At 37.0% G+C, this 24,997-nt stretch overlaps 1 protein-coding gene across 2 annotated transcripts in view; it reads left to right on the top strand.

Moving 5' to 3' along the window:
- Prim2 (DNA primase subunit 2) overlaps nucleotides 1-24,997 on the top strand; it is a 296,745-nt gene that overhangs the window by 255,978 nt on the left and 15,770 nt on the right. The window contains exon 14 of one of the 2 annotated variants that reach the window (XM_076860061.2): nucleotides 1,762-2,383. The exons of the other annotated variant lie outside the window; for it this stretch is intronic. Coding sequence (XP_076716176.1) covers nucleotides 1,762-1,983 — 222 coding nt within the window. The 3' untranslated portion in view covers nucleotides 1,984-2,383. Of the gene's footprint in view, nucleotides 1-1,761; nucleotides 2,384-24,997 lie in introns of those variants that run through there. 2 annotated transcript variants of the gene reach the window in all.

The raw sequence follows: 24,997 nt of genomic DNA, 5'->3' as shown, positions 1-24,997 counted from the left end.
CCAGTAATAAAATATCATCAGTTTGACTTTGCCTAAAACCTCTTAACAGATTTCAGAGCAATGTAAATGATCGAGCCAAAAGACCTAAATTTTAATTTGGGCAAATCCAATTATGGTTCTATGACCGAGTAAAACATGTAATCTCTTTAGGCACCAGTTTCTTAGTCTACATATGAAGAGGGTTCAATTTAAAGGATCTCAAGGGCCCTTCTAATTTCCTCTATTTGTAAAATATAAATCCTTCTAACTGAAATGTTAGGTAGTAAACTTTTCATGAAGCACTTTGCAGATGCAACATTTATATTGATCTTAGTTATGAATGAATTGGGGTGAAATATAAAGAAGTTCACAATTGACTCCGTTAATAAAAATTATAGATATATCGCATTTTGAAATCAAGCATCCAATTTTAAAAAAAGATTTTTCTTTTTCAGTGATTTGGGCAATAACTTGAAGTCAGTGTATACACAGTGTAATAACTAAAATTATTGGCCCAACATTAACGACTAAAGAGAATCTCGTTATTGCCAACGAGACCTTGTTTCTGCTTAATTCACCCATCAGGAAGGTTCATTCTGAACTGTAACAGCAGCTCCTTTTCCCTCCTGCCCATTCCTTTCTGCCTTAAGATTATTGCATAGCTCTAATCACACCACTTAAGGATTTTTACTAACTCCCTGTTGCCTAGACTACTTACCCTGGTTTTCAAGATTCTCTTAGGTCTGGTCCCTGCCAGTGTCTCCAACCTCATTTCCCATTATGCCCTTCATACCAGGCCATGTGAACTACTTGCTTTCCTAGGACATTACCTTTCCACCTCAACTCATGTTGTCCTGCTGCCTTTTCATTCATGGCAAATTTTCACCTTCTCCATCTTTCTAAACCCAACTCATTCTGCACTGTAGAGTATAACAGGCTTTTTTTCCCTTTTCTATTTTTGAAAACTTTTTAAGTGTATGATTTCTGGGCTGGAAATTTCTTTAAAGTTAGTCTGAGTCAAATGCTAAAACCCTATTACGTCTTAAATTAATGTGTGAAATGTATACACTGGCTAGTTCTGGGCTCAACTATATATTTTTAAGATACCTATTTGCAAATCACTTCAGTACAAAGAGTTATACACACAAGGATTGGTAAATAAGGCAGATGAGCGAAAGAGTACAGTTTCTAAGTTTTAAGAAATATCAAATGAAAATACCATCTTTAAATTAATAATGCAAGGGGTTGTGGTTCAGTGGTGGAGTGCTTGCCTAGCATGGGTTCGATTCTCAGCACTGCATATAAAGAAATAAAATAAAGGTCCATTGACAACTAAAAAATATTTTAAAATAATGCAAGCATAGATGGTATTTTGTCATCAACTCCACCTGCAGAAGATGAGAACTCAGGGATATGCGTTAGAATGGGTGTTGCATGGGATCAACTTAGTCATGCCCAGAGATTGAATGAAGAAAGTGACTTGAAGGTTCACACTTTAATTTTTGTTAGCTTACTCATATGTTGAGTAGGCGTTGGATAGGGAATCAGATAGAAAGTAGAGCTAGGTGCTGAAGTTTGTCTTGGACATATAAATTGGGAACCATTAATGTTGAGGGAGTGATTGAATCTCCCTCTGAATGAAATGGGTTAAGTAATTGTTAAAAGAACAGCTGGGATCTATGTTGTAGGTATTAAGTTTTGAGTAAGGCCTAAGACAGTTTTTGAAGCCCCTTTACAATTTTGCTATAGATTGATGTGATATAAATATGCTTCCTTGTTTAGGTGGATGATTGTGGCTTTTCTTTGAGTCATCCTAATCAATTTTTTCTGGAGAGTCAACGGATCCTAAATGGTGGTAAAGACATCAAGAAGGAATCCACTCAACCAGAACCTCAAGCCAAACCAAGTGTCCAGAAACTCAAGGATGCATCATCTGCTTTGGCCTCTTTAAATTCCTCTCTGGAAATGGATATGGAGGGACTAGAAGATTATTTTAGTACATGATTCTTTGGCAGTTAAGTAACCCTTTTCCCCCCACCAACTACTTTTCCCCCCACCAACTACTATTTCTCATTTTTAATATTTTGTCCATTTCTTTAACTTCTCCCTCCATTCCACCTCAATTCTTGTACATATGTATGCACACTTATTAGCAAAGCAGGCAAAAACAGACCTCTGTATTTTTGCTTTGACACAGGAGAAAATGAAAAGATTCTGTTGAAGTCTGGTCCTTGAATATTGTGATTTAAGTCCTGTTTTAGGAGATGAAAATAGCCTTCTGGACTGTTGAAGTCCCTCAAGAAACTATGCAGCTAAACCTTTATTTTAATTACTCTCAATTTGTAATTTTGACTCAATCTTTTTCTGGACCATTTGTGCTAATAAATATCAAAATGTATGTAATTGGGAGTCTTATTTTATGACCTCAGTATTCAAGGTAGTGTTTGGAATATTCAACACCACTGCCAATCACCAGTGAAGATTTTTTAAAAAGTTTGAGTTGAGCAAGGAGAACTTTGACTCCTTTGAATGATAGCAAACTACTGAAATCACTTGTGACTTGAGAATTAAGAGAAACAGAATTTGTATAGCCAGATGTAATTATCAAGGAATAGGATTATTGTATAGATAATAATCTTTATCTGCTGTCATTTTCCATCTATTTTGGGGTAGGATAAAAATAGATGATTTCTAAAGCAAGAAGGTTTTAAGTCTAAAATGTTTTTTTTTCCTACCCTCCAGTTTATTATTTTGTGGTTGCTATAAATGACCAAGTAGATTAATTAACTTCAGTAATGAATATTCTGATAATAGTAATTCCTACCTTTCAGTGCCAGTGAAATTTAGCAAACACTTGGATACATTGGCTCGGCCCTGCTCTGTTCACCCCTGGTAAGATGGACTAGATTTTCCCTGATAATTCATGCATTGTCTTGTGGATTCCCTTATCTAACTGGTTTCTTCCCACTCATCCAGAGGATTTAGGGCTCTAAGGAAACCCAGCTTGAAATGTAACTTTTCTTATTACCTTGGATTATGTTTTCCCTGAAAAATATTAAGTCCGTTTCAGTCCTCTTTTTAGAAGAGAGAGGTTATTTATCCTTAAGTCAGATGCTAACTAAATTGAAAAGACATTGTATTTAAAAAACTGGACTATTAGGAACACCTCAATTTTTTTAATCTTGTGATACACTGCATCAAAGTGTCAGCTGATCTGGTTTTTATTTTAGGCTTCTGAGTCAAAGACTTCTGGAAATAGTATCTCATTTAATTATAGGTCACTATTACTTGTCTTTGTGAATTATTATTACCTACTTCAGAAAATAACATTTCACTATATATTACTTTCATAAATCTCTCCCTTCTGAAACCATCTGCTGTATCTTTCATTATTTATAGTTCAACAGGAATTTGATAACGACCTACCATGAACTACAAAACCACAAGTCTTAATATTATGAACAAAAGCTGTTTTCACCATAGAGTTAGGTTAGCTTTAGTAGGCTGAGCATAGAAACTTAGGTCTCTGTTGTATTGAAAGGGAAATATTAGAAGCAGCTTCACCACTGTAGTTAAATGAGAAATCTTATGTCAGGGTGTTTCTTCTCTGGCAGCACTTTGCAAGGCCATTGTTTTCTACTGCCTCATGTTCTTCTTTTATGAAGCACGTGCTCCCACCAGCTAAAAGGACAGAGCCATTAACAGCATGGTATATGTGTCTTAGAACATTTATTTTATGCTGGCAGCTCCAAGAATTTGTCATCCTTCTTGAATGTTTTATATGCGTCTAGTCCGACTTCAGAATGACACTTGTTTAAATATTAGTTGTATTTACAAGTTCAATTTCTTAGTAATAAGGTTTGATCTCCTGTCATGTAGATTGTTTTATACAGAAGAATATATAAACATTTTGTGAAGTCTACCGATTAGAGGATAGGGGTTAGAGGCTTATGTAAGAAGATAGAAATTAATGCCGTTCTGGTGCTTTTGGAGTTGGCAAAAGCAATTTATTTTTCATGCTTCACAGGGTCTTGACAATTTTGATTTTGTTTTCTTTGAAAGCAAACCTGTTTGAATCGAATGATGTAGGGAGAACCCAAAAAGAGAAAAAGCCAGCAGCCTCTTCAATGAAAAAAATGAGTCTTCCAGATCTTTTAACTTCTAGTCTTTTATTACCTCTTCAATGAAAAGAGGCTGTGTGATTATTACAGCGGAAAGAAACTAGGTTGGCAATTTGTAGCTGGTTGAAGCAGTACATTGTTAGTGGAGACACTATCATTTGTGCATGTATTCTCCATATTTTTCACTATGCCCATAAAATACAAGAGACTATAAATTACTATGTGCATACAAGGACACTAGGAAGAGTGTAAGTAAACTTTTTAAGACTATAACATTATAATCATGAAAGTGAATAGTCAGATTTTGAATGAGCTGGTAATGGAATAAAGCACATGGGAAGATCTTTAATTCATATAGAATTGTAATAAGCGGTGGGATTTCTTCTCTCAAAGCAGTCAGGTTGTTTTGCTTGTTACTCTCTGCTCTTAATGATACTCAGGGTCTTTGCAAGCAAACTTCTGTAATTCTTTGCAAAGGAGAAACTCTAAAGTTCTGGTTTGGTTAGAGTCTACTGTTTGCAAATTTAATCAAGGTCTTCCACAGACATCAGCTTGACATTAAATTTAAGTGCCCATTAAAGTGGGAATTTGACAGCAGTTCTGAATGTGAAGCTCAATCTAAGGACATCTTTACAGCTGTAAGGGAAAAAAAGTTGAGATGCCTCAAACCACTGTGGTAATTAGATCCATTTGTTAACTTCTTCTCTAATATGGGCAAAGGAAGGGGAAGGAAAGGTCGACAGGCTGGAGCCGGGCAGGCAGTCCAGTCATTCCTATAGAAATGGGCAGGCGCAGGGTCTTGTGCTGTAGAATAGTAAATACCCCTCTGGTAAGGTGGAGAAGTACTTCAGGAACAACATTTACCTTCTTTTCAACATAGAACCACAGCATGTGGTGGTTGCGTTTGGAACAGGTGTGCAGTTTGTAATGCCCTTTGAAAGATGTATAGCATCATTTGGGACCTCCAGTGATACATTGTTGGCATGGAAAGTTAATATATCTTACAAGGATATCTAGCTTACACTTATTTACCCAGAGCATCTGGCCGCCTTGAGTTTCTTTATGGCAAGTATTCATCCTAGGTTCTAAGGCTTCTCTCCATAACTGGCATTGTAGGCAGTTAGCTCGGTGACAGTACGGAAATCATGTCACCTGTAGGAAATTGTCTTCCTGCCAAAAGTGATACTATTTCCTATTATTGGATTTGCTTTCTATCCTATAAGCTGTTTTTGTCCATTGCTTCATGTCATTTTATTTTCTCCAAGAGTTTATCACTGCAGAACCTTATCAAAGGCTAAAGAATATGTGTCTCTATAAAGCTCCTTTATTTCCCCTGAGCCTTCAAGTGCTGTACTGTTTTCCAACACTGATGACAAAGTAGTGAAACGACATTGCTAATAAATGCATGATGGATTTTTCAATTCAACCTTGCATTTCTAGGTATTCATTTACCATACTAGAACTCTAAGGCTCTTTAAGGTTAGGTTGTGTTTATTTTCTTTATGCTTTCAGTGCAAAACACACTCAACAAATATTGCCTTTAAGACTCTCCATAAGGAGGAAAAGAACCATCTCAGGCAAAATTTCCTGACCCCCCTGCCCAACACACACAATTTTTTTAAATTGCTTATACTGTGATAACAGGATACCAAGATTTCTTTTAAATTGATTTAATTCATTGAAAAAAACATGATTTAATAATTCTCTACCATCCTTAACTCCTGCCCGGTCTGCTTCTTACTCCACTAGTCTTTCCAAGTGCTGTCGTCTACTCCCATGGTACTTCTTTCCATTTATGTACAAATAATTCCCAAATCTTGACTCCACCTGAAATCTCTCCTCTGAATATGGACCCCTTCCTTAGGATATCCGACACGTATCTCACGCTCAGTGTGTCCAAAATTCAACCTTTTCTTTCTTTCCACACCTACTTCAACTCTTTTGTCATTGTTGAAATCTTGAACTTATCCTTGACTATTATCTCACATTCACTACACATCCAAGTCCAATTAATTCTGTGTTAATAACACCATGTCTAAACCAGTGGACAACAAGTGGGGGAATTTTTGCCCTGAGCAGCCATTTGGCAATGTCTGGAAATATTTTTGCTTCTCATAGTTGGAGAGTACCTGCTCCTGGTATTTAAGGATAAGGGCCAAAACTGTGTCTAGATATCCTATACGACAGCCCTTCATAACAAAGAAATAGCACCACTAGCATTTTGGCCAGCTAAGGTTGAGTGTTCTTATTCTCAACCATTTCCTCTCCTTCCTTCCCCATTTGGACTACATTAGATGACTATGGCTTATAGTGATAAGAGTCATCTCTTACCATCAGAGTATCCACTTGTCTACCCTCTACTACATCTCATAGCCTTCCTCAAGACGTAACCCAATTGCTTCCCCCAAGAGTGTTCATCTTCTTAAGCAAATATGGCTTTCAATACCTATATGAGGAAGTCCAGCTATCATTGTGTGCATGAGTCCTTCTGTGGCCTATCCTTGCCGCCTCCTTCAGTTCTTTCTCTTGCCATTCATCTCATTCTATAATCCAACCCTGTTACTGAGCCCTTCAGAGTAAGTTTTCCTGGCATGTACCCTGTGTTCCATCCCCTCCGTTATCCTTCTTAATGCTTCCTGCCTGGAACACTCTTCCATTCCTTGTTCTGCTCTGTTATCTCTCTCTGATGATCCCAGTTTGGGAATCATTGTCCCTTGTAGGCCATCTAATAAGTTTTACAGTTATTATAACTCACTACTTGTCATAAACATGTACTTACCTTTATGTTCCCCTTCATTGAACTGTAAAATTCTTAAGAGGAAACAAATCATTTTCATATTCATATAATTAATATTGTATTTAGTTTGTAGCATGATGCATGACAATCATGGGCAAACATATCATAAGCATATCTATAGCAAATGAATGGTTGATAATCATCCCACAGGAATCTTAAATTCAATATTGCCAAAACATACAAATGAGAGATGGATTCTAGGCCCCAGAATAGAGTCATCATTTACTCTCTAATCTTGGACAATTTCCTTAACTTTCCCATGCTTCTTTTGCCTTACCTATGAAGTTGGGATAATAGCTCTACTTGAAGGGTTATTTTATTTGGCAGTATTATATCTATCATATATTACCACACTCAGAACACAGTCTGGTGTTATTTGACAATAAACCTTTCCAACAAGTGTTATACGTGGACGGTCTCTGTTTTGAGGGACATCCATCTGATCCCCTTACCTGGAGTGATCCCCTTATATAGACTATGCTATGGTCAGTAGCAGCGGGTCAGGGGGCTGTCAATCGAATAAGGGTTTAGCAAAAAGGACTCGTCGGTCGATCCAGTCTTGAACTGCCACACCTTTGATGAAACCGATAGATTAAGCTGCTGAAACGGTGAATGGAGGCAGCTTGAGCTTCAGTATATAGAGTGCTTGCTAAAATTCTCTCTTAGGGTTGAGACTTATCAGTGGTCATATGTCTGATTCCCAATGAAAGTGATGCCTATGTGGTACCCAGGTTCCAAGCATTTAAATAGTACTAAAATGGGTTGGTCCCTGAACTGGCTCATCAACATTTCAGGCACTGTGACTCTCTCCTGGCCCATGCACTGTCTTCTCCATCATTAATCTCACACTGAGCGCTTTAGAACTAGTCTCTTTGTCATGACACCCAAACTGCAGACCTTCCTCAACTAGACCAATTGTCTATTATCTTTAGTTACTTAACCTTTTTGCTTCAGTGTCTTCATTTATAAAATTGGAATATTGACATTGTATGAGAATTGGTGTAAAATTCAATTATATAGATGGTATCAAGTGTTTTATGCAGTCTGATACAGGTTCTAAACTGTTAGCTATTATTATAGAATCGTGCTGAATTTCATTTGAGGAGCTTACCCAAATAAAGTTTGGAAACTACAACAAATTTATTCTTTTGTGTATTAAAGGCAAGGTTTGTTTTTTTAATGTTACCAGGAACTGAATTCAGGGATACTTTGCCACTGAGCTATATCCCCCACTTTTGTTGTTTTGGGTTTTTTTTTTTTTTTTGGAAATAGGATCTCACTGAGGCTGGCCTCAAACTTGCAGTCATTCTGCCTTAGCCTCCCAATACACTGGAATTGCAGCTGTGTGCCACTGTGTCTGGCTTATGTTTTAATTTTGCCCTACAGAATAAAAATTCCAAAGCCCTTAATTAGCTAGCTCTTCAGATAAAAAAAATAAACTATAGACTAAGAATTATAGCAAGTTTCTATAACCATGCTTCCTAACTGTGTTGGTGTCATGAAATAATCTAGAAAATGCACTGCCAGAATTGGCATACAAACTCATGGGGGAGCCAGAGTTGTCTTCAGTCTTTTCAATACTAGTTAATGTCACCTATTGCCTTTGTCATAGGAATACACTATTATTCTGTAGTCTGCACCATGGCATCTTCCCTATTATCTCAATCCGGTCTCTCTCCCATAAGATTGACCTGGGTCACTGAGATCAAAGAGAAAACCTTTAGCTTTCTTTATGTATGTGCCCCACCCAGCTCTCTGTGCTATTATGGTGAATGGTCCCTATTCCTCTCTAGAATCTAGAAGTTCTGAAGCACACCCAAATCTTGGTACTAATTTATACCACTTAAGTCTAAGTGGTATAAATTAAGTTATCCTTAGAAACTGGATCTGTACATCAAAATATGATAATCACTGGGGTTATATATACAGCTTCTATCCAAACTCATATTTCAGACTTTAAAATGCATCAAGGTAGAAGAGAATACCTTGGGGTGACTATCTTTACTGAAGAAAATTAGCCTATTTGTGAAGGTGTTAATTATTTAGGAGAACAAAGTTGATGAGAAAGACTATTTGCAGATTCCTGCCTCTTACACTGGGAGAATATAGCTCACCCCAAGCCCACTGTGCAGTCCCTTATTTCAAGCCTATCTAACAGTAGGCACTGTAGAGGTTTGCTAATTTGTTCTCTAAACCAATATGTAAATATTAAGCCTGTTTGTCCTACTGTTCCTATTGCAACTACTCTGTTAGAGTGAAAAGAAGCCATATCCAATACATGAAGAAATGAATATGACTCCATTTGACCTGAAATGGACCAGATTTGACTTTTGTACAATAGTTTGTCAAACCTGTCCAGATGAAAGCAAAAAATCTGATGGATACAAATTACCAAAAATTATTGGAAACAAAAACTGTTGAATATCCTTACATTAATTAAAAATAGAAAGTGTAACTTAAAATTTTCCTACAAGAAAATAGATTCAGATAGTTTTACCGATAAGTCTAGTACATTATAGAAAAAATAATACACAAAACGTTTCAAAAGTAAAAGGACAGAACCTATATTTTCAGTATAGGTTTTAAGGTTGCCATTGCCCTGACTGAAACCAAAACCAGGCAATATATTACAAGAAAAGAAAATTACAAACCTATAAGCCTCTTGAACATAGAAGCAACAATCCTCAACAAAACCTTAGCTATTAAAATCCAGGAATATATTTAAAATGAACAATACATCATGACCAAATGGAGTTTATTACATGATTGATAAAATCAGTTTAACTTTCAATAATCACACAAAGCAATTTCCCATACTTAAAAAAAGGAGAAAACACATGATTACAATATACAAGAGAAAAGGCATTTGATGAAATGTAGCATCTGCTAATTTTAAAAATTCTCAGTAAATAAGGGAATTTCTTTGATCCAAGTGCAGCAATAAAAACCCCAGAGGTAACAAAACAATTGTAAAAGGCAAAACAATTTCCTTTTAGGATGTAGAACACAAAAGACAAGGATGTTGATTCTCACCACCTTGCTTCAATATTGTACTTGGGATTCTAGCTAGTGTAATAAGATAATAAAAAGAAATAAGAGCCATGTATTTGGAAAAGATTAAAAAAAAAAAAAAAGGCTGGTTTTTATTCATTGAAAACATGACTATGTAGTTTAAAAATCTCAGAGGGTGCCAGAATGAAGAAGTGATTTATTAAGGTCACAAGAGACAAAGACAATGGGTAAAAATAGTTTTACATAACTAGAAACAATTAGATATAGAAAAAAATTAAAACATCATTTGTAATAGCATAAAACATAAGTTAGAATAAAATTAGCATAGCATGTGTAAGATCTATACACTGCATACTATATAGTATAGTTAAACGAAATAAGGAAGTGGAGTAAGATGACAAGAGAGACCCTCCAGCAATTGTCTCTCCACAGCAACATTAATTTGCACAGCCATTTTCACACCTTCACAAAAGTGAAGGAAAACAGGTGAGAGATCAGTGGTTTTAGCATACTAATAAGAATAGATGCATCAAAGAAAGGAAGGAAAGAAAGGGTTGCCCATTCAACTCTTCTGAAATCCAAGCAATTCAGCATTGAGAGAGAGGCCTCCTGCTTATAGGGAGGGAGAAAGAATTAATGCAAGCCTTGGACTTCAAATCAATACCAGGCCCTCAACAATAAAACTTGGTGTTTCGCAGAGCCCCACAGCCTCTGGATACATGGTATCTGAGGGACTACCTCTGTCATCTCTCATCCAACTTAGGACAACACAATGTGAAGAAAGAATCCATCCACTGGAAGGTAGTTTAGGGAAGTAAGCACAGAAATTTGCCTTGGAATTCAATGCTGGGCCCACTACAGTGAAACTCAACATTAGCAGAACCCAACTCTGTCCATGGTTCAGAACTAGACCAGTGCCCAGGGTCAGAACTTTAGCACTTGCCTTGATGGCAGGGCAAGACCTGCAGCTACAGAGGGTCAGACTTGTATTCTGGCTAGCACTACTTCTGCTGACTACAGAAGTCTTGAGCTATGAATCCCTTTAGCCCCGGGCAGGCCATAGCAATGGGAGCCTTGGTCCTCCTGCTGAGCTCCAAATGTCTTGGATTGTAGGTCCTGGTTGTGACCTAGCATTATAGCACGGGTGACCACAAGAATGCCCCAACTTTTCCCTCCTTCAACCCTAGGAATCCTAAGAATATGGACAATCAATGTCCACTTATGGAAAGCAGCAGAAGGTAAGTAAAAATAATTTCTCTGGACCTAGAGCGAGACCTTCCATAGTGAGGCCTGGTATGAGGCAGAATCCCATAGAGTCTGACCACAGGCTGGTGCCTGTCATGCAGGTGTCTGGGCCTATCCCAGTGCCAGGCAGAGCCTTATGGGGATGAGCCATCCTTTTTAGGCACTTCCCCAGACTCTCTTGAACCCACACATCAATCAGATTTGTGATAAACCACTCTGTACAAAAACAGTGACCCCCCACCAACTGCAGATTCGTGGAAAACTTGGCCTTGAGCACTATTTAGTGCAAAAATAGCCACAGTGACCTCCAGTTCAGAGAAAAAAAAACAACAGTCTGCTTAGAATTTCTGTAAGGAGAGACACACTCACACAGGGACGTGTGTGTGCAAATCCAGATTATGAAGCCTAGAACAAATCTTCAGTGTGCAAACATAGTCACATGCCAACAAGCATCATGAACTTTCAGGGAACTGTAAACTTACCTAATCAGCAAAATATGGTACCAGAAACTGAACATAAAGTCATCCATATATCTGAAGTCTCAGGGGATTTAAAATAGCTGTTTTATGGAATCAAAATTAATTTTAATAAAAACAATTCAGTATGAGATAAATTTAACAGATGAAAGTAACTTAAAAAAAATCAAAGGTATGACAAGTAAAATGAAAACATACAATAGAAGAAAGGTGTCAATAACAGAATAGATCAAACAGAAGAATCAATGAATTCAAAGACACCCTATTTGAAGACACACATTTGGAGAAAAAAAAGAAATCTTGTGGAAACTTTGAGACAGCATTTTAAAAAAATCAAATATTCAGGTTCCTGAGGTTCAAGGGGGTGCTTGAGAATACAAATGGGAAGAAAGCTAATTCAAGAACAACAACAAAAAGAAAACTTCTGGGAGAGGTCTGAAGAAAGATACAAATATTCAGGTACAGGCAGGTCAAAGGTCACTATCAGATTTAACAGCCAAGTCTACCTCAAGACACATTGTAGCCAAGCTCTCAAATGTCGCAGTCTGGCTGCAGCAAAATAACCGCGTGGTGGTGGTGGTGGTGGTGGGGGGGTGACAAGCAACTTGTGAAGATTGATACAGCGGGAGCTGCTTTACTGTTGACAGTAGAGGTATATATACACTTAACTGATTATACACAGCTTGTTTCAATTAACATCCAGATACAATTGGTCATTAAGGAATCCTCATCATCTTAATTACAGCTTATTTGACATAATCTAGACACAGCAGTCAGTCATTAAGGAATTTATCATCTTAATGGCTCGCTGGTGTTACTTCTCAAACCACTCCTCTTGGCAAAGTGCTGGGCGCCATCTTGACTTGTCTGTGGCTCTCAACACTCAAATGTCAAAGACAAAGAGGACTCTGAAAGTGGCAAGAGAAGACACACACGAGTGTCCCAATCCACCTGACAGCAGAAACCTTATAGGCCAGGAGGGAGTGGGATGAGACAGTCACAATCCTGAAGGCAAAAAGCACCCACCAAGAGCCCTCTACTGAGCAAAGCTGATCTTTCTTTAGAAATGAAGAAGTAATGACTTCCCAGACAAAAGCCGGGAGAACATATCACCACTAGACTGACCTACAAGACCCAATAAAGGGAGTTCTTCAAACTGAAAGAGAAGTAGTAGCAATCACTAGGAGGTATAAAACTCAGGCTAAGAGTAACTATATAGACAAATTGAGAAACATGGTATGTAAATAATTTATAACTTTAAAGTCTAAAAGCTATTTAAAATAGCTGCAGTATATCAAGAGATATACAATACAAAAAGATGTAAAATGGGACATCTAAAATTCAAAATGTGAGAAGAAATGGAGTGTAATTGTAGGTCTTCTTATTTTTCTTCATTGCTGGTTCAAACCCAGACGTTGCACAAGTCTTGCAAGCATTCTGTCACTGAGCTACATCCCTGGTCCTTGTAGGATTTTTTTTAAGTTTTTATTTTTTCTTCTTTATTTTTTTATTTTGAACGAGGGGTATTGGTGATTGAACCCAGAGGGGATCTACCACTGAACTAGTCTCCAGCCCCTTTTTTTAACGTTTATTATTTTTAGACAGAATCTTGCTAAGTTGCCCAGTGTGGCCTCAAACTTGCCATCTTCCTTCCTTGGCCGCCTCAGGAGTAGCTGGGATTATGGGTGTGCACCAGCACATTCAGCCTTTTTTGTTTCTATTCCTATCTTTACTGTCAATGTGAAGTTGCTATAATTTCAAAATAACTTGTTATAATCAAAAGTATTTTTGTGGTAATGATGAAACAAAACCCATAATAGACATAGCAAAAATAATAAGCAAACAACCAAAATGTACTACTAGGGAAACTTATTTAACAAATGAAGACTAGAAGAGGGGGAAAAGTATAAGAGAAAAACTAGATAACAAGGTACAAAATGGCAATAATAAGACTTTATCAAGATAAATTATTTGAAATCAATTAAGAAACGGTGAATTAAGAAAATCCAATTATCTGTTGCTTATAAGAAACTCACTTCATCTCTAATGACACACAGACTGAGAATGAAGGGTTAGAAAAAGATGTTCCATGAAAATGGAGCCCCACAGAATCCTAGAGTATCATGTAAAATAGACTTTAAATCAAAAGCAGTAAAAAGGGACAGTGTAGATCACTAATGATAAGAGGGCCAATTCAGCAAGATGAAATAATATATTTAGTTGCATTCAATGTCAGAGCACATAAATATACCAAGCGAATATTAGTAGACCTCAAGGGAAAGATACAACATAATATCAGAGGAAGAGATTCCAAAGGACTGAATAGAAGTACACAGCACTCACTTTCTTCTCCACAAAGAAGAGCAAAAGAAAGAGGTGTACAGTTGTATTTTGAGGTGACTGACCTTGGAAGAATATTGGAAATAAGCAAGATATAGACTGGAACATTGTTACATTCTGAGATCTGGGACAACATTATAGAAAGAAAAAATATGCCCTAGAAAATGATACCCTTACTCCATAGGCTGAGGGGGAGATTCCTCTTTGCAGAAATAAAAGTGAGTTGATGAGTTCCAAAAAGCCTTATCAGCATGGATACTGGCAATCTTATCTACTAGAAAATCTCATAGTCCTCATTGGCTTGCATCCCAGTTAGGTAAACAACCCGAATCCTACACAGCAGCTTTGTTTTGGAAAAGGATGTCACAATCCTCCAAGGTACTGTAGCTAGGAGCCAATGAAAAGTGTGCTACTATAGGGGTCAGGAACCCCTGCATATTCCCATCCCTGGCACCCCATAGACATCCTACTGCACTGGCTCAGAGAATAGCTGCCTTTTAAACCCAACTTAACCAGTAGAATGACTGGACTCAAGCCTGTGGATACTCTGCACTCCTGGGAATGGATGTGCTGGCATGGGAGGGGATGGAAGGCACTGCCCCAGAGAGCCAGTAGATGCAGGCATTTGTTCTCTGAGATGAAGAGCATGACCAGCCACATGTATACTGATGCCAGCACCAGGACTAAATACAGATGCCCACGTGGTTCCCACAGCCCCATCCCTAGGCACCTATTGCTGACAGGGCTGGGAGGTAAAGTCATGGTTCCTGCTGCTGCCCTGCCCGTGGGTGTATGTGGAGGGAGCATGAGCAACTCCACAGCTTTACCCGCCACCCCATCCCCAAGCACGTGCTACGGGAAATGACAGCTACCCCATCCTTGGGCTTGCACTTCACTGCGTACACCAGGCGGATGCTGATGTTCCAGCTGCCATCCCACCTGTGCTGCTGCTGCTGCTCCGCCCCTGCATGCATCTGAGCACATGCTGCTGTCAGGGCTGCGTGTGCAGCTGCAGCTCACGCCTCTCCTTGTACAGTGTCTGGGCCCACACCACTGCCTGGAAGGAGGACAGGTGCTATGGGCCCCTCACTTCTGCTATGACTGTCAGCACCAGATCCTTGCTAGTAACAGAGTTAGAATTATACTCCCTGGGGAAACCTCCATCACCTCCTTGGAGCACCACTCCCATCGTGGTTGTGATCACACAGTGAGTACCCCATCATTCTGCCCGAGCAGAGAGGGCTCCTATTCTTACACGTTTCATAGAGAGAGTGGGTCTCTTCAATACCACTATAGTATTTACTGTGCCCAAAGTCATTACCAACAGAGAAATTATGGAGAGACTAAACTATAGTGCCCTGCTGGAAACAAAACCATAATCGCTTACTAAACTGACACTTCAAATGGACACATCTTTAGGAGAAAGAAGGACAAGAAATAAGAAAAGCAAAGTAACATGACACCTTCAAAATAAAACAAATATACCAACAAATCCCAAAGAAATTGATACAGACCAAGTGCCCAGTAAAGAATTTACAAGAATGATTACAAAAAAAAATCTCAATGATATCTAAGAGAATACAGATAAACATTTAAATGAAATGAGAAAAATAATGCAGGATATATATGAGAAAAAAACAACAAAAAGATAGGGAATTTGGAAAAGAACCAAAGAGAAATGTAAACCAAAAGCCCATTAAGCAAAACCAAAAACAGTTGAAAGCATCAATAACAGATTTGATCAGGTAGAATACCTGAACTTGAAGATGGATCTATTAAAATATCCTAGTCCAACAAACAAGCAAGCACACAAACAAAATATAAAGAAAGGAAGGATTTAAAGTATTTGGTATTTACTTTGTCATGACCATGTGAATATTATTCACTTATGAAAACTTTAGAATATTACAATTTTCACTTTTGTTCAACTTTTTAAAATTTGTTTTAATTAGTTGCACATGAGAGTACAATGACTTTGACATATCATACATTTGAATCAGATGGGATATAATTTCTCATTTTTCTGAGTGTGCAGGTTATAGAATCATATTGGTCATGCAGTCACATATATGCACACAGTAATAACAATGTCTGTTTCATTCTACTATCTTTCCTATCCCCCCATCCCCTCCCCTCCCCTCCCATCACTTCTCTCCCCAGGAAGTCACATGATCACAAGGACAAACACAGACACTTTTCAGTTAACTATGTTCCTAAGGTAGGATGATGGTAGATGAGGTATATTAAATGTATTTTGACTTAAGATATTTTCAACTTCTGGTGGGCTTATCAGGACATAATCCCACTGCAAGCTGAGGAGCATCTATGTATAAATAACGATAGAAATAAAGTCCAAATAAAAAGTGGAAAAAAAAAAGAAAGAAAGAACAGAGCATTCATGTTGTTTGGAAGACAATCAGATGAACAAAATTCTGCCTAGTTGGAATTCCTGAAGATGAAGATAAAAGATAAGAGCATAGAAAACTTAGTCAATGAAATAATACCAGAAAACTTCTAAAACCTTGAGAAAAATGACATCCATGAAGCCTACAGGACCCCAAATAGACATGACCAGAAAAGATCTTCACAAACTGTCAAAAATACAAGAAAAACATGAATTCTAAAATCTGCAACATAAAAGCATGAACATTTAAGGGTAGTCTTATTACACCAACAGCACATTACTTCACATAAACCCTACTGGTCAAGAGGGTATGGAAAGATATATTTAAAGTCCTGAAAGAAAATAACTGCCAACCAAGATTACTGTACTCAGTAAGGCTATCCTGAGATTAAATTAGCCTAGTTTCCCCATTCACACATGAACTGATGAAGAATATGTTGTCTTTGTATGCAATGGAATATTTTTCAGTGATACAGAATAACAAAATCCTTTCATTTGCAGCAAAATATATGTAAATAGAGAAAGACAAGAACTGCTTGCTTAACTTCATGTATGGAACCTCAAATAATATTGACCTAAATATGGAAAGCTGATTAATAGTACATGGTGTGTACAGAGAGGGAGAAGATGGATAAAGGGAGGTTGGATTCAGTGTATGCTGTTTCCATGTATGGCAATATCACATTGAAAGAATGTCATTAATATGTACAATTAATAGATGTCAAGTAAACATTAAAATTTAAATAATAAAAATTTCATATACATGATTAAAAATTAAGAGGATAAAGTTCAAAAAAGTATAATATGTGAATTTAACAAACCACTTGCAATGATAATTCATCCTGACAAAAATCAACAAAGAAATAGATAAACTGGACCCTAAATCAAAATGAACTTAACAGACATCTATAGAACCCTCCATTCAACCATGGAAGAACACAGATTCATCTCAAAGGCACATGAAACATTCTTCTTGATATATGTTAGGCCACAGAAGTCGTCTCCACTCACCCACTTATTTATTTATTTGAAATACATGACAGTGGAGTGTATTTTGGCATTATACATACATGGAGAATAACTTATTCTAATTAGGATCTCATTCTTGTGATTGTACATGATGTGGAGTTTTACTGGTGGTGTATTCACATATGAACATAGGAAAGTTATGTCAGATTCATTCTATTATCTTTCCTATTCCTATCCTCCCTCCTTCCCTTTCTTACCATTTCTTTAATCCAGTGAATTTCTCTTCTTCCCTTACCCACCTTATAATGTGTTAGTATCTGCATATAAGAGAGAACATTCAGCCTATGGATTTTGGGAATTGGCTTATTTCCCTTAGCATGACAGTCTCCAGATCCATCCATTTACCAGCAAAAGTCATAAAAGCCATACTTTTTATGGCTGAGTAATATTCCATTGTGTACATATACATTTTTTGTATTCATTCATCTGTTGAAGGGCACCTAGTTTGGTTCCATAGCTTAGCTATTCTGAATTGAGATGCTATAAACATTTATGTGCCCATGTCACTATTGTATGCTGATATTAAGTAAGTCCTTTGAGTAGGACTACCCAGGAATAGTATAGCCAGATCAAATGTGGTTCCATTCCAAGTTTTCTGAGGAATCTCCATGCTGCTTTCAAGAATGATTGTACCAACTTGCAATCCCACCAGCACGTTATGAGTATAACTCCCCGCTTCCCATGTCCTCACCAACATTTATCATTACTGGTTGCACTAGTCAGGGAGGAACAGAATCAACAGGAGATATAATTATAAAAAGGGGACTTATTAGGTTGGCTTACTTGACCAGAAACTGGATAGTCCACAATGGCAATCTGCAGGCTGGAAAGCTGGAAGAACCAGTAGCTGTGCAGTCCAAGAAGCTGAAGTCCCAGAACAAGAGGGATCAATGGTGCTACCCCAGTCTCAGGCAAAGGTTTCTGGAGAATCACTGGCAGAGTCTGCTTTGGAAGAGTGAAGAAGCAAGAGTCTGGTATCTGCAGAAGATCACAGCAGCAATCAACAACCCATTCAAGAAAAATCAAGCTTGCATCTGTTGTGGCTTCCTTGTTCTTCCAACTTTTATTCCATGCAAGCCATCATCCTATTGGTTGGTGCTGCTCACACTTAGGGAGGGTCTTTATTTTCAGTTGGCTATCCCACATGACAATCATTCATAGACACACCCTCATCTACACCTCTTAATCCAATCACTTTGAAAATTCAAATTGACCATTACACCCTTATTCTTGATAATTGCCGTTCTCACTAGAGTGAGATGAAACCTCAGTGTAGTTCTAATTTTCATTTATCCAATTGCTTGGAGATGTTGAATATTTTTTCATATATTTGTTGACCATTTGTATTTCTTCTTCTGTGAAGTGCCTGTTCACTTCCTTTGCCCAATTATTGATTGGGTTATTTGTTGTATTGATGTTAAGTTTTTTGAGTTTATATATCCTGGAGATTAATGCTCTGAGGTGCAGGTGGCAAAGATTGTCTCCCATTCTGTAGACTCTCTCTTCATCTTCTTAATTGTTTCATTTGCTGTGAAGAAGCTTTTTAGTTGGACACCATCCCATTTATTGATTTATTGATTCTCATTGAAGAATTCTATTCCTAAGCTGACATGACAGAAAGTTAGGCCTACAATTTCTTCTAATAGGAACAGGATGTAATGCCTAGGCAGGTCCTCTATCTACTTTGAATTGAGTTTTGTGCATGATGAGAGATAGGGGTTCAATTTCATTCTGCTACATATGGATTCCCATTTTTCCCAGCACCATTTTGTTGATGAGCCTCTCCACTAATTTTAAATAATTGGAATAATATGAAGTTTTTTTCTAGCTACCATGCAATGAAAGTGAAAATGTGTTACAAGATAAATTTTGGAAACCATGCAATGCAAGAAAATTAAACAAGATACTCCTGAACATCAAATGGTCAATGAGTAAATTAAGAAGGAATTTTTTAAATTGCTTGAAATCAATGGAAAAGTAAACACAGTATACCACTTGGATATAGTGAAAGCAGTACTAACGGGGTCATTTACCATTAATGATTACATCAATAAACAAAAAGAGCTTAAGCAACCTGTAGAAGGACCTTAAAGAACCAGAAAAGAAAGAACAAAGCAAAACAAAACTAGTAAAGAGAAAGAAATATTAAAGAAATAATCAAAATAGACTAAAATAATAATCAATAAAACAAAGATTATCAAAAAGAAATGAAATTGATAACCCCTTGTATAGACTGAGAAAAAAGTAGCCTCAGAAAAACAAAATTAGAGCGCAAGAATTAAAACCAAGAATCAATAAATGGGATGGAATCAAACTAAAATGTTTTTTCTCAGCAAAAGAAACAATCTGTGAAGTGAACAGAGAGCCCACATCCTGAGAGTAAATTTTTACCCCTCACACATCAGATAGAGCACTAATCTCTAGGGTGTATATATGGAAAGCAGTATGGAGATTCCTGGGAAAGCTGGGAATGGAACCACCATTTGACCCAGCTATTGCACTTCTCGGACTATTCCCTGAAGACCTTAAAAGAGCGTACTACAAGGATACTGCCACATCGATGTTCATAGCAGCACAATTCACAATAGCTAGACTGTGGAACCAACCCCGATGCCCCTCAATAGATGAATGGATAAAAAAAAATGTGGCATTTATACACAATGGAGTACTACGCAGCACTAAGAAATGACAAAATCATGGAATTTGCAGGGAAATGGATGGCATTAGAGCAGATTATGCTAAGTGAAGCTAGCCAATCCCTAAAAAACAAATGCCAAATGTCTTCTTTGATATAATGAGAGCAACTAAGAACAGAGCAGGGTGGAAGAGCAGGAGGAAAAGATTAACATTTAACAGAGTCATGAGGTGGGAGGGAAAGGGAGAGAAAAGGGAAATTGCATGGTAATGGAAGGAGACCCTCATTGTTATACAAAATTACATATAAGAGATTGTGAGGGGAATGGGAGAAAAATAAGGAGAGAAATGAATTACAGTAGATGGGGTAGAGAGAGAAGATGGGAGGGGAGGGGAGGGGGATAGTAGAGGATAGGAAAGGTAGCAGAATACAACAGTTACTAATATGGTATTATGTGAAAATGTGGATGTGTAACCGATGTAATTCTGCAATATTTGTAATGTTTTGAATAACCAATAAAAAATAAATAAATAAATAAAAAAGCTAAGCACCGAAAAAAAAAAAAACAAAAAACAAATAACCCAATCAACAAATGGGCCAAGGACCTGAACAGACACTTCTAAGAGGACATACTATCAATCAACAAACATGAAAAAATGCTCATCATCTCTAGCAAACAGAGAAATGCAAATCAAAACTACTCTAAGATATCATCTCACTCCAGTCAGAATGGCAGCTATTATGAAGACAAACAACAATAAGTGTTGGTGAGGATGTGAGGAAAAAGGTACTCACAAATTGACTGCAAATTGGTATAGCCAATATGGAAAGCAGTATGGAGATTCCTTGGAAATCTGGGAATGGAACCACCATTTGACCCAGCTATCCCTCTCCTTGGACTATACCCGAAGGACTTAAAAACAGCATAGTACAGGGACGTAGCCACATCAAGTTTATAGCAGCACAATTCACAATAGCTAATTTGTGGAGCCAACCTAGATGCCCTGCAGTGGATGAATAGATTAAAAAAATGTGGCATATATACACAATGGAATTTTACTCAGCAATAAAAAAGAATAAGATCATGGGATTTGCAGGTAAATGGATGGCGTTGGAGAAGATAATGCTAAGTGAAGTTAGCCAATCCCAAAAAAACAAATGCTGACTCATAGTGGAGTAGGGAGGGGGAGCATGGGAGGATTAGATGAATTCTAGATAGGGAAGAGGGGCGAGAGGGAAAGGAAGGGGGCAGGGGATTAGCAAGGGCGGTGGAATGTGGTGGACATCATTATCCAAAGTACATGTATGAAGACTCAAATTGGGTGGCAACATACTTTATATATAAACAGAGATAAAAAATTGTGGTATATATGTGTAATAAGAATTGTAATCCAAAACAAGAAAACAAATACATGTACAAAGGCATGAATTGGCATGAACATACTCTATATACAAAGATATGAAAAACTGTACTCTATGTGCAATAAGAATTGTAATGCATTCCGTTGCCATTTATTTTAAAAAATAAAACCAAAAAATTTGATCATGATAAAATAAAAAAAAAAGAAAATTAGGATGAAGAAAGAAACATTACAGCTGATCCCAGAGAACTACAAAGGGTCAATGGAGACGATTATGAACAATAATACTTCAACAAGTTTGATAAGCTAGAGGAAAGGGACGAACTCCTGGACCCATAGACCTTACTAAGAGTGAATCCTGAAGAAACAGAAACCTGAGCAGATGGATAATAAGTAATGAGATTGAATCAGTAATAAAAAGTCTCCCATTAAAGGAAACCCTAAGACTACATGGTTTTCATTGCATTCTAACTAACACTTAAGGAGAGAAAACTATCAGTATTTTCCAGATTATTTTCAAAAGATTGAAGATGAAGGAATTCTTCCAAACTCATTCTATGAGTTCAGCATAACTCTAATACCAAAACCAGATGAGGACACAACAACAAAAGCCATTGTCCAATATCCTTGTCGAACCAACATGTAAAGATCCTCAGTAAATTATTAGTTAATATCAATACAGTTATTAACTATGATCAAGGAGTTCATTCCAGGAATTGGATGATTTGCCATACACAAATCAATAAAGCCAATAAGACATATCAACAGAATATAGCACAAAAGCAATTGATTATCTCAATATGTGTAGGAAAAGCATTTGATAAAATTCAGTATTCCCTCTCATAAAACTTGAACTAGTCAAGTATAGCAGTATTTTCCTCTACATAATACATATACAGGCCACATCTAACAAGCCCAGAGCCAACCTCTGAATAGAGAAGAGTAAAAACTTAAGATTTGAAACAAAAGGTTGTCCACTTTCATCACTTTTGTTCAACTTAGTTATGAAGTCCTCACCATAGCAATTAAGGCAAGAGAAATAAATGATGGGTCTACAAACTGGAAAGAAGTCAAATTGTAACTGTTTGCAAACAGCATATTATATATAGAAAACCTCAAACACTACCAAAAAAAAAAAACTACAAGAATTAATGGATTCAGCAAAGCTGTAGTATGCAAAAAATCATACATAAATTAGTAGCATGTCCATGCTTTAATAACAAATCTTTAAAAGGCAGGCAGCAAGCTCATTTACAATAGATTAAAAAAAACTTATAGGAATAAATTATCCAAAGAGGTAAAAGTTGTCTACAATGAAAATTATAGAGCCTAAGGAAAGTAATTGAGGAGGACATTTATAATGGAAGGATATTGTTATTTGGAATGTTCCTCAAAAGCTCAAGTACTTATAGGATTAATCACCAAATCAGCAATGTCCAGGGGTCAGGAAACAAATGGATCATGAGGGCTTTAACCCCATCAGTGGATTAATCCATTTGACTTGTGAATAATTTGAGTGCATTATTGGGAGGTGGGACCTAACTGGAGGAAGTAGGTTCTGGAGGTATGCCCTGGAAAAGTTTATCTTGCCCCGTCCCTTCTTCCCTCATTTCCCAGCTGCCCTGATCTGAGCAACTTCTCTCTACCCCACATCCTTCCACCATAAGGTTTCTGCCTGACCTCAGGCCCAAAGCATTGGAGCCAGCTGACCTTGAACTGAAATTTCTAAAACTCAGAGCCAAAACAACTTTTCCTCCTTTGTTTATGACAGGTATTTTGGTTACAACAATGAAAAGCTGACTAATACATATATCCTGTGTTCATGGACTATAAGAATATTGTCAAAATTTTCATACTACCTACAGTGATATATAGATCTAATGCAATTCCTATTAAAATTCCTATGACATTCTTCACAGGTATAGAAAAAGAAGAAAAATCATAGGGGACCCTAAGAACTCCGAACAACCAAAGTGCCTTTGAGCATATAAAGAGCAAAGCAGGAGACATCACATGACCTGATAAAAAATATACTACAAAACTCTAGTATCTGAAGCAGCATTCTTTTGGCATAAACCCAAATATGCAGACTGTATAGAGTCTACAAGTGAACGGATACCTATACAGAAAACTGATCTGTGTGAAAGGTTTTAAAAGCATGCATTAGAAAGGATAGTCTCTTCAATAAATTATACCAGGAAAACTGGATATCCACAATGTAGCACAATGAAAGTAGACACTTATTTCTGAGCAGTCACAAAGATCAACTCAAAATGGAGCAAGGATTTCAGTGTAAAACCAGAAGTTATGAAACTACTAGAAGGAATATTGGGCATATGCTTCAGGACATTGGAATAGGCAAGAAATAGGAGATCAAAGTAAAAATTGATAAATGATATTATATCAAACTAAGATGCTTCTGTCAAGCAACATGGGAGAAGAATCATCACAATTCAAGGTCAGCCATGGGAACTTAGCAAGATCCTGTCTGAAAATAAAAAATAAAAAGGGCTGGGATATAGTTCAGTGGTAGAATACCTCTGGTTCAATCCCCAGTATCAAAACAAAAACAGCATAAAACTAAAATGCTTCTACACAACAAAGATGAACAATAAAGAGACAATCAGTAGAATGGGAGAAAATATTGGCAAACTATTCATCTAAAAAAGTGTAATATGCAGCATAAATAATGAACTAAAAAAACTCAAGAAGGAAAAACAATCCAATTTGTAAATGAGGAGAAGATCTGAGTAGACACTTGTTGAAAGAAGAAATGCAGGTGGTCCAAATATATGAAAAATTGCTCAATATCATTAATCATCAGGGAATCAAATAATAATAATAATAGCAGCAGCAACAACAACAACATTATACATAATAGAATGGGTATTGTATACCAGGTAGAAGGCTAAATTAGCATATCATTATGAAAACAGTATGGAGATTCTTCAAAAAAATTAAAACTAGAACTCCCAGATTATCCAGCAAGCCCATTTCTGGGTACATATCCAAAACAAATGAACTCAACATAGTACGTTGAAGAAATATCTGCACTTCCATGTTTAGTGCAGTATATTCACAATAGTCAAGATATGTATACAATCTAAGTGTCAATAAACTGATAAGTGGATAAAGACGTATGTGTGAGTGTTGAAATATTCTTCAGCCATAAAAAGAATGAAATCTTGTCATTTGAGACAACTTGTATGGAACTAGTGCAGATTGTATTAAATGAAATAAGCAAACACAGAAAGCACATATAAGATCTCAGTGGTATATGTTGATCTCACGGACAGTAGAAAATAGAATAGTGGTTGCCAAAGACTGGGGAGAGTATGGGGAGGGAGGAACGGGGGAATGTTGGTCAGTGGGTACTAAATTATAGTTAGATAGGAAAAAGAAGTTCTGGTGTTCTGTTGCACATCAGGGTGACTGGAGATAATGATAATGTATTCAACAAATGAATAATGTTTGAGGAGATAGATATGCTTATCTTGATTTGAACATTATTCAATGTATGTAAGTATGGAACACCATAGTATTCTATGAATATGTACAATTTTATGGTTCAGTGAAATGAACCCAAAGAAACAAAATA

The sequence above is a fragment of the Callospermophilus lateralis genome, chromosome 6 (assembly GCF_048772815.1).
Source record: "Callospermophilus lateralis isolate mCalLat2 chromosome 6, mCalLat2.hap1, whole genome shotgun sequence".
In the NCBI taxonomy this organism is placed as follows: Eukaryota; Metazoa; Chordata; class Mammalia; order Rodentia; family Sciuridae; genus Callospermophilus; species Callospermophilus lateralis.
This window is presented reverse-complemented; position numbering and strand designations above follow the sequence as displayed.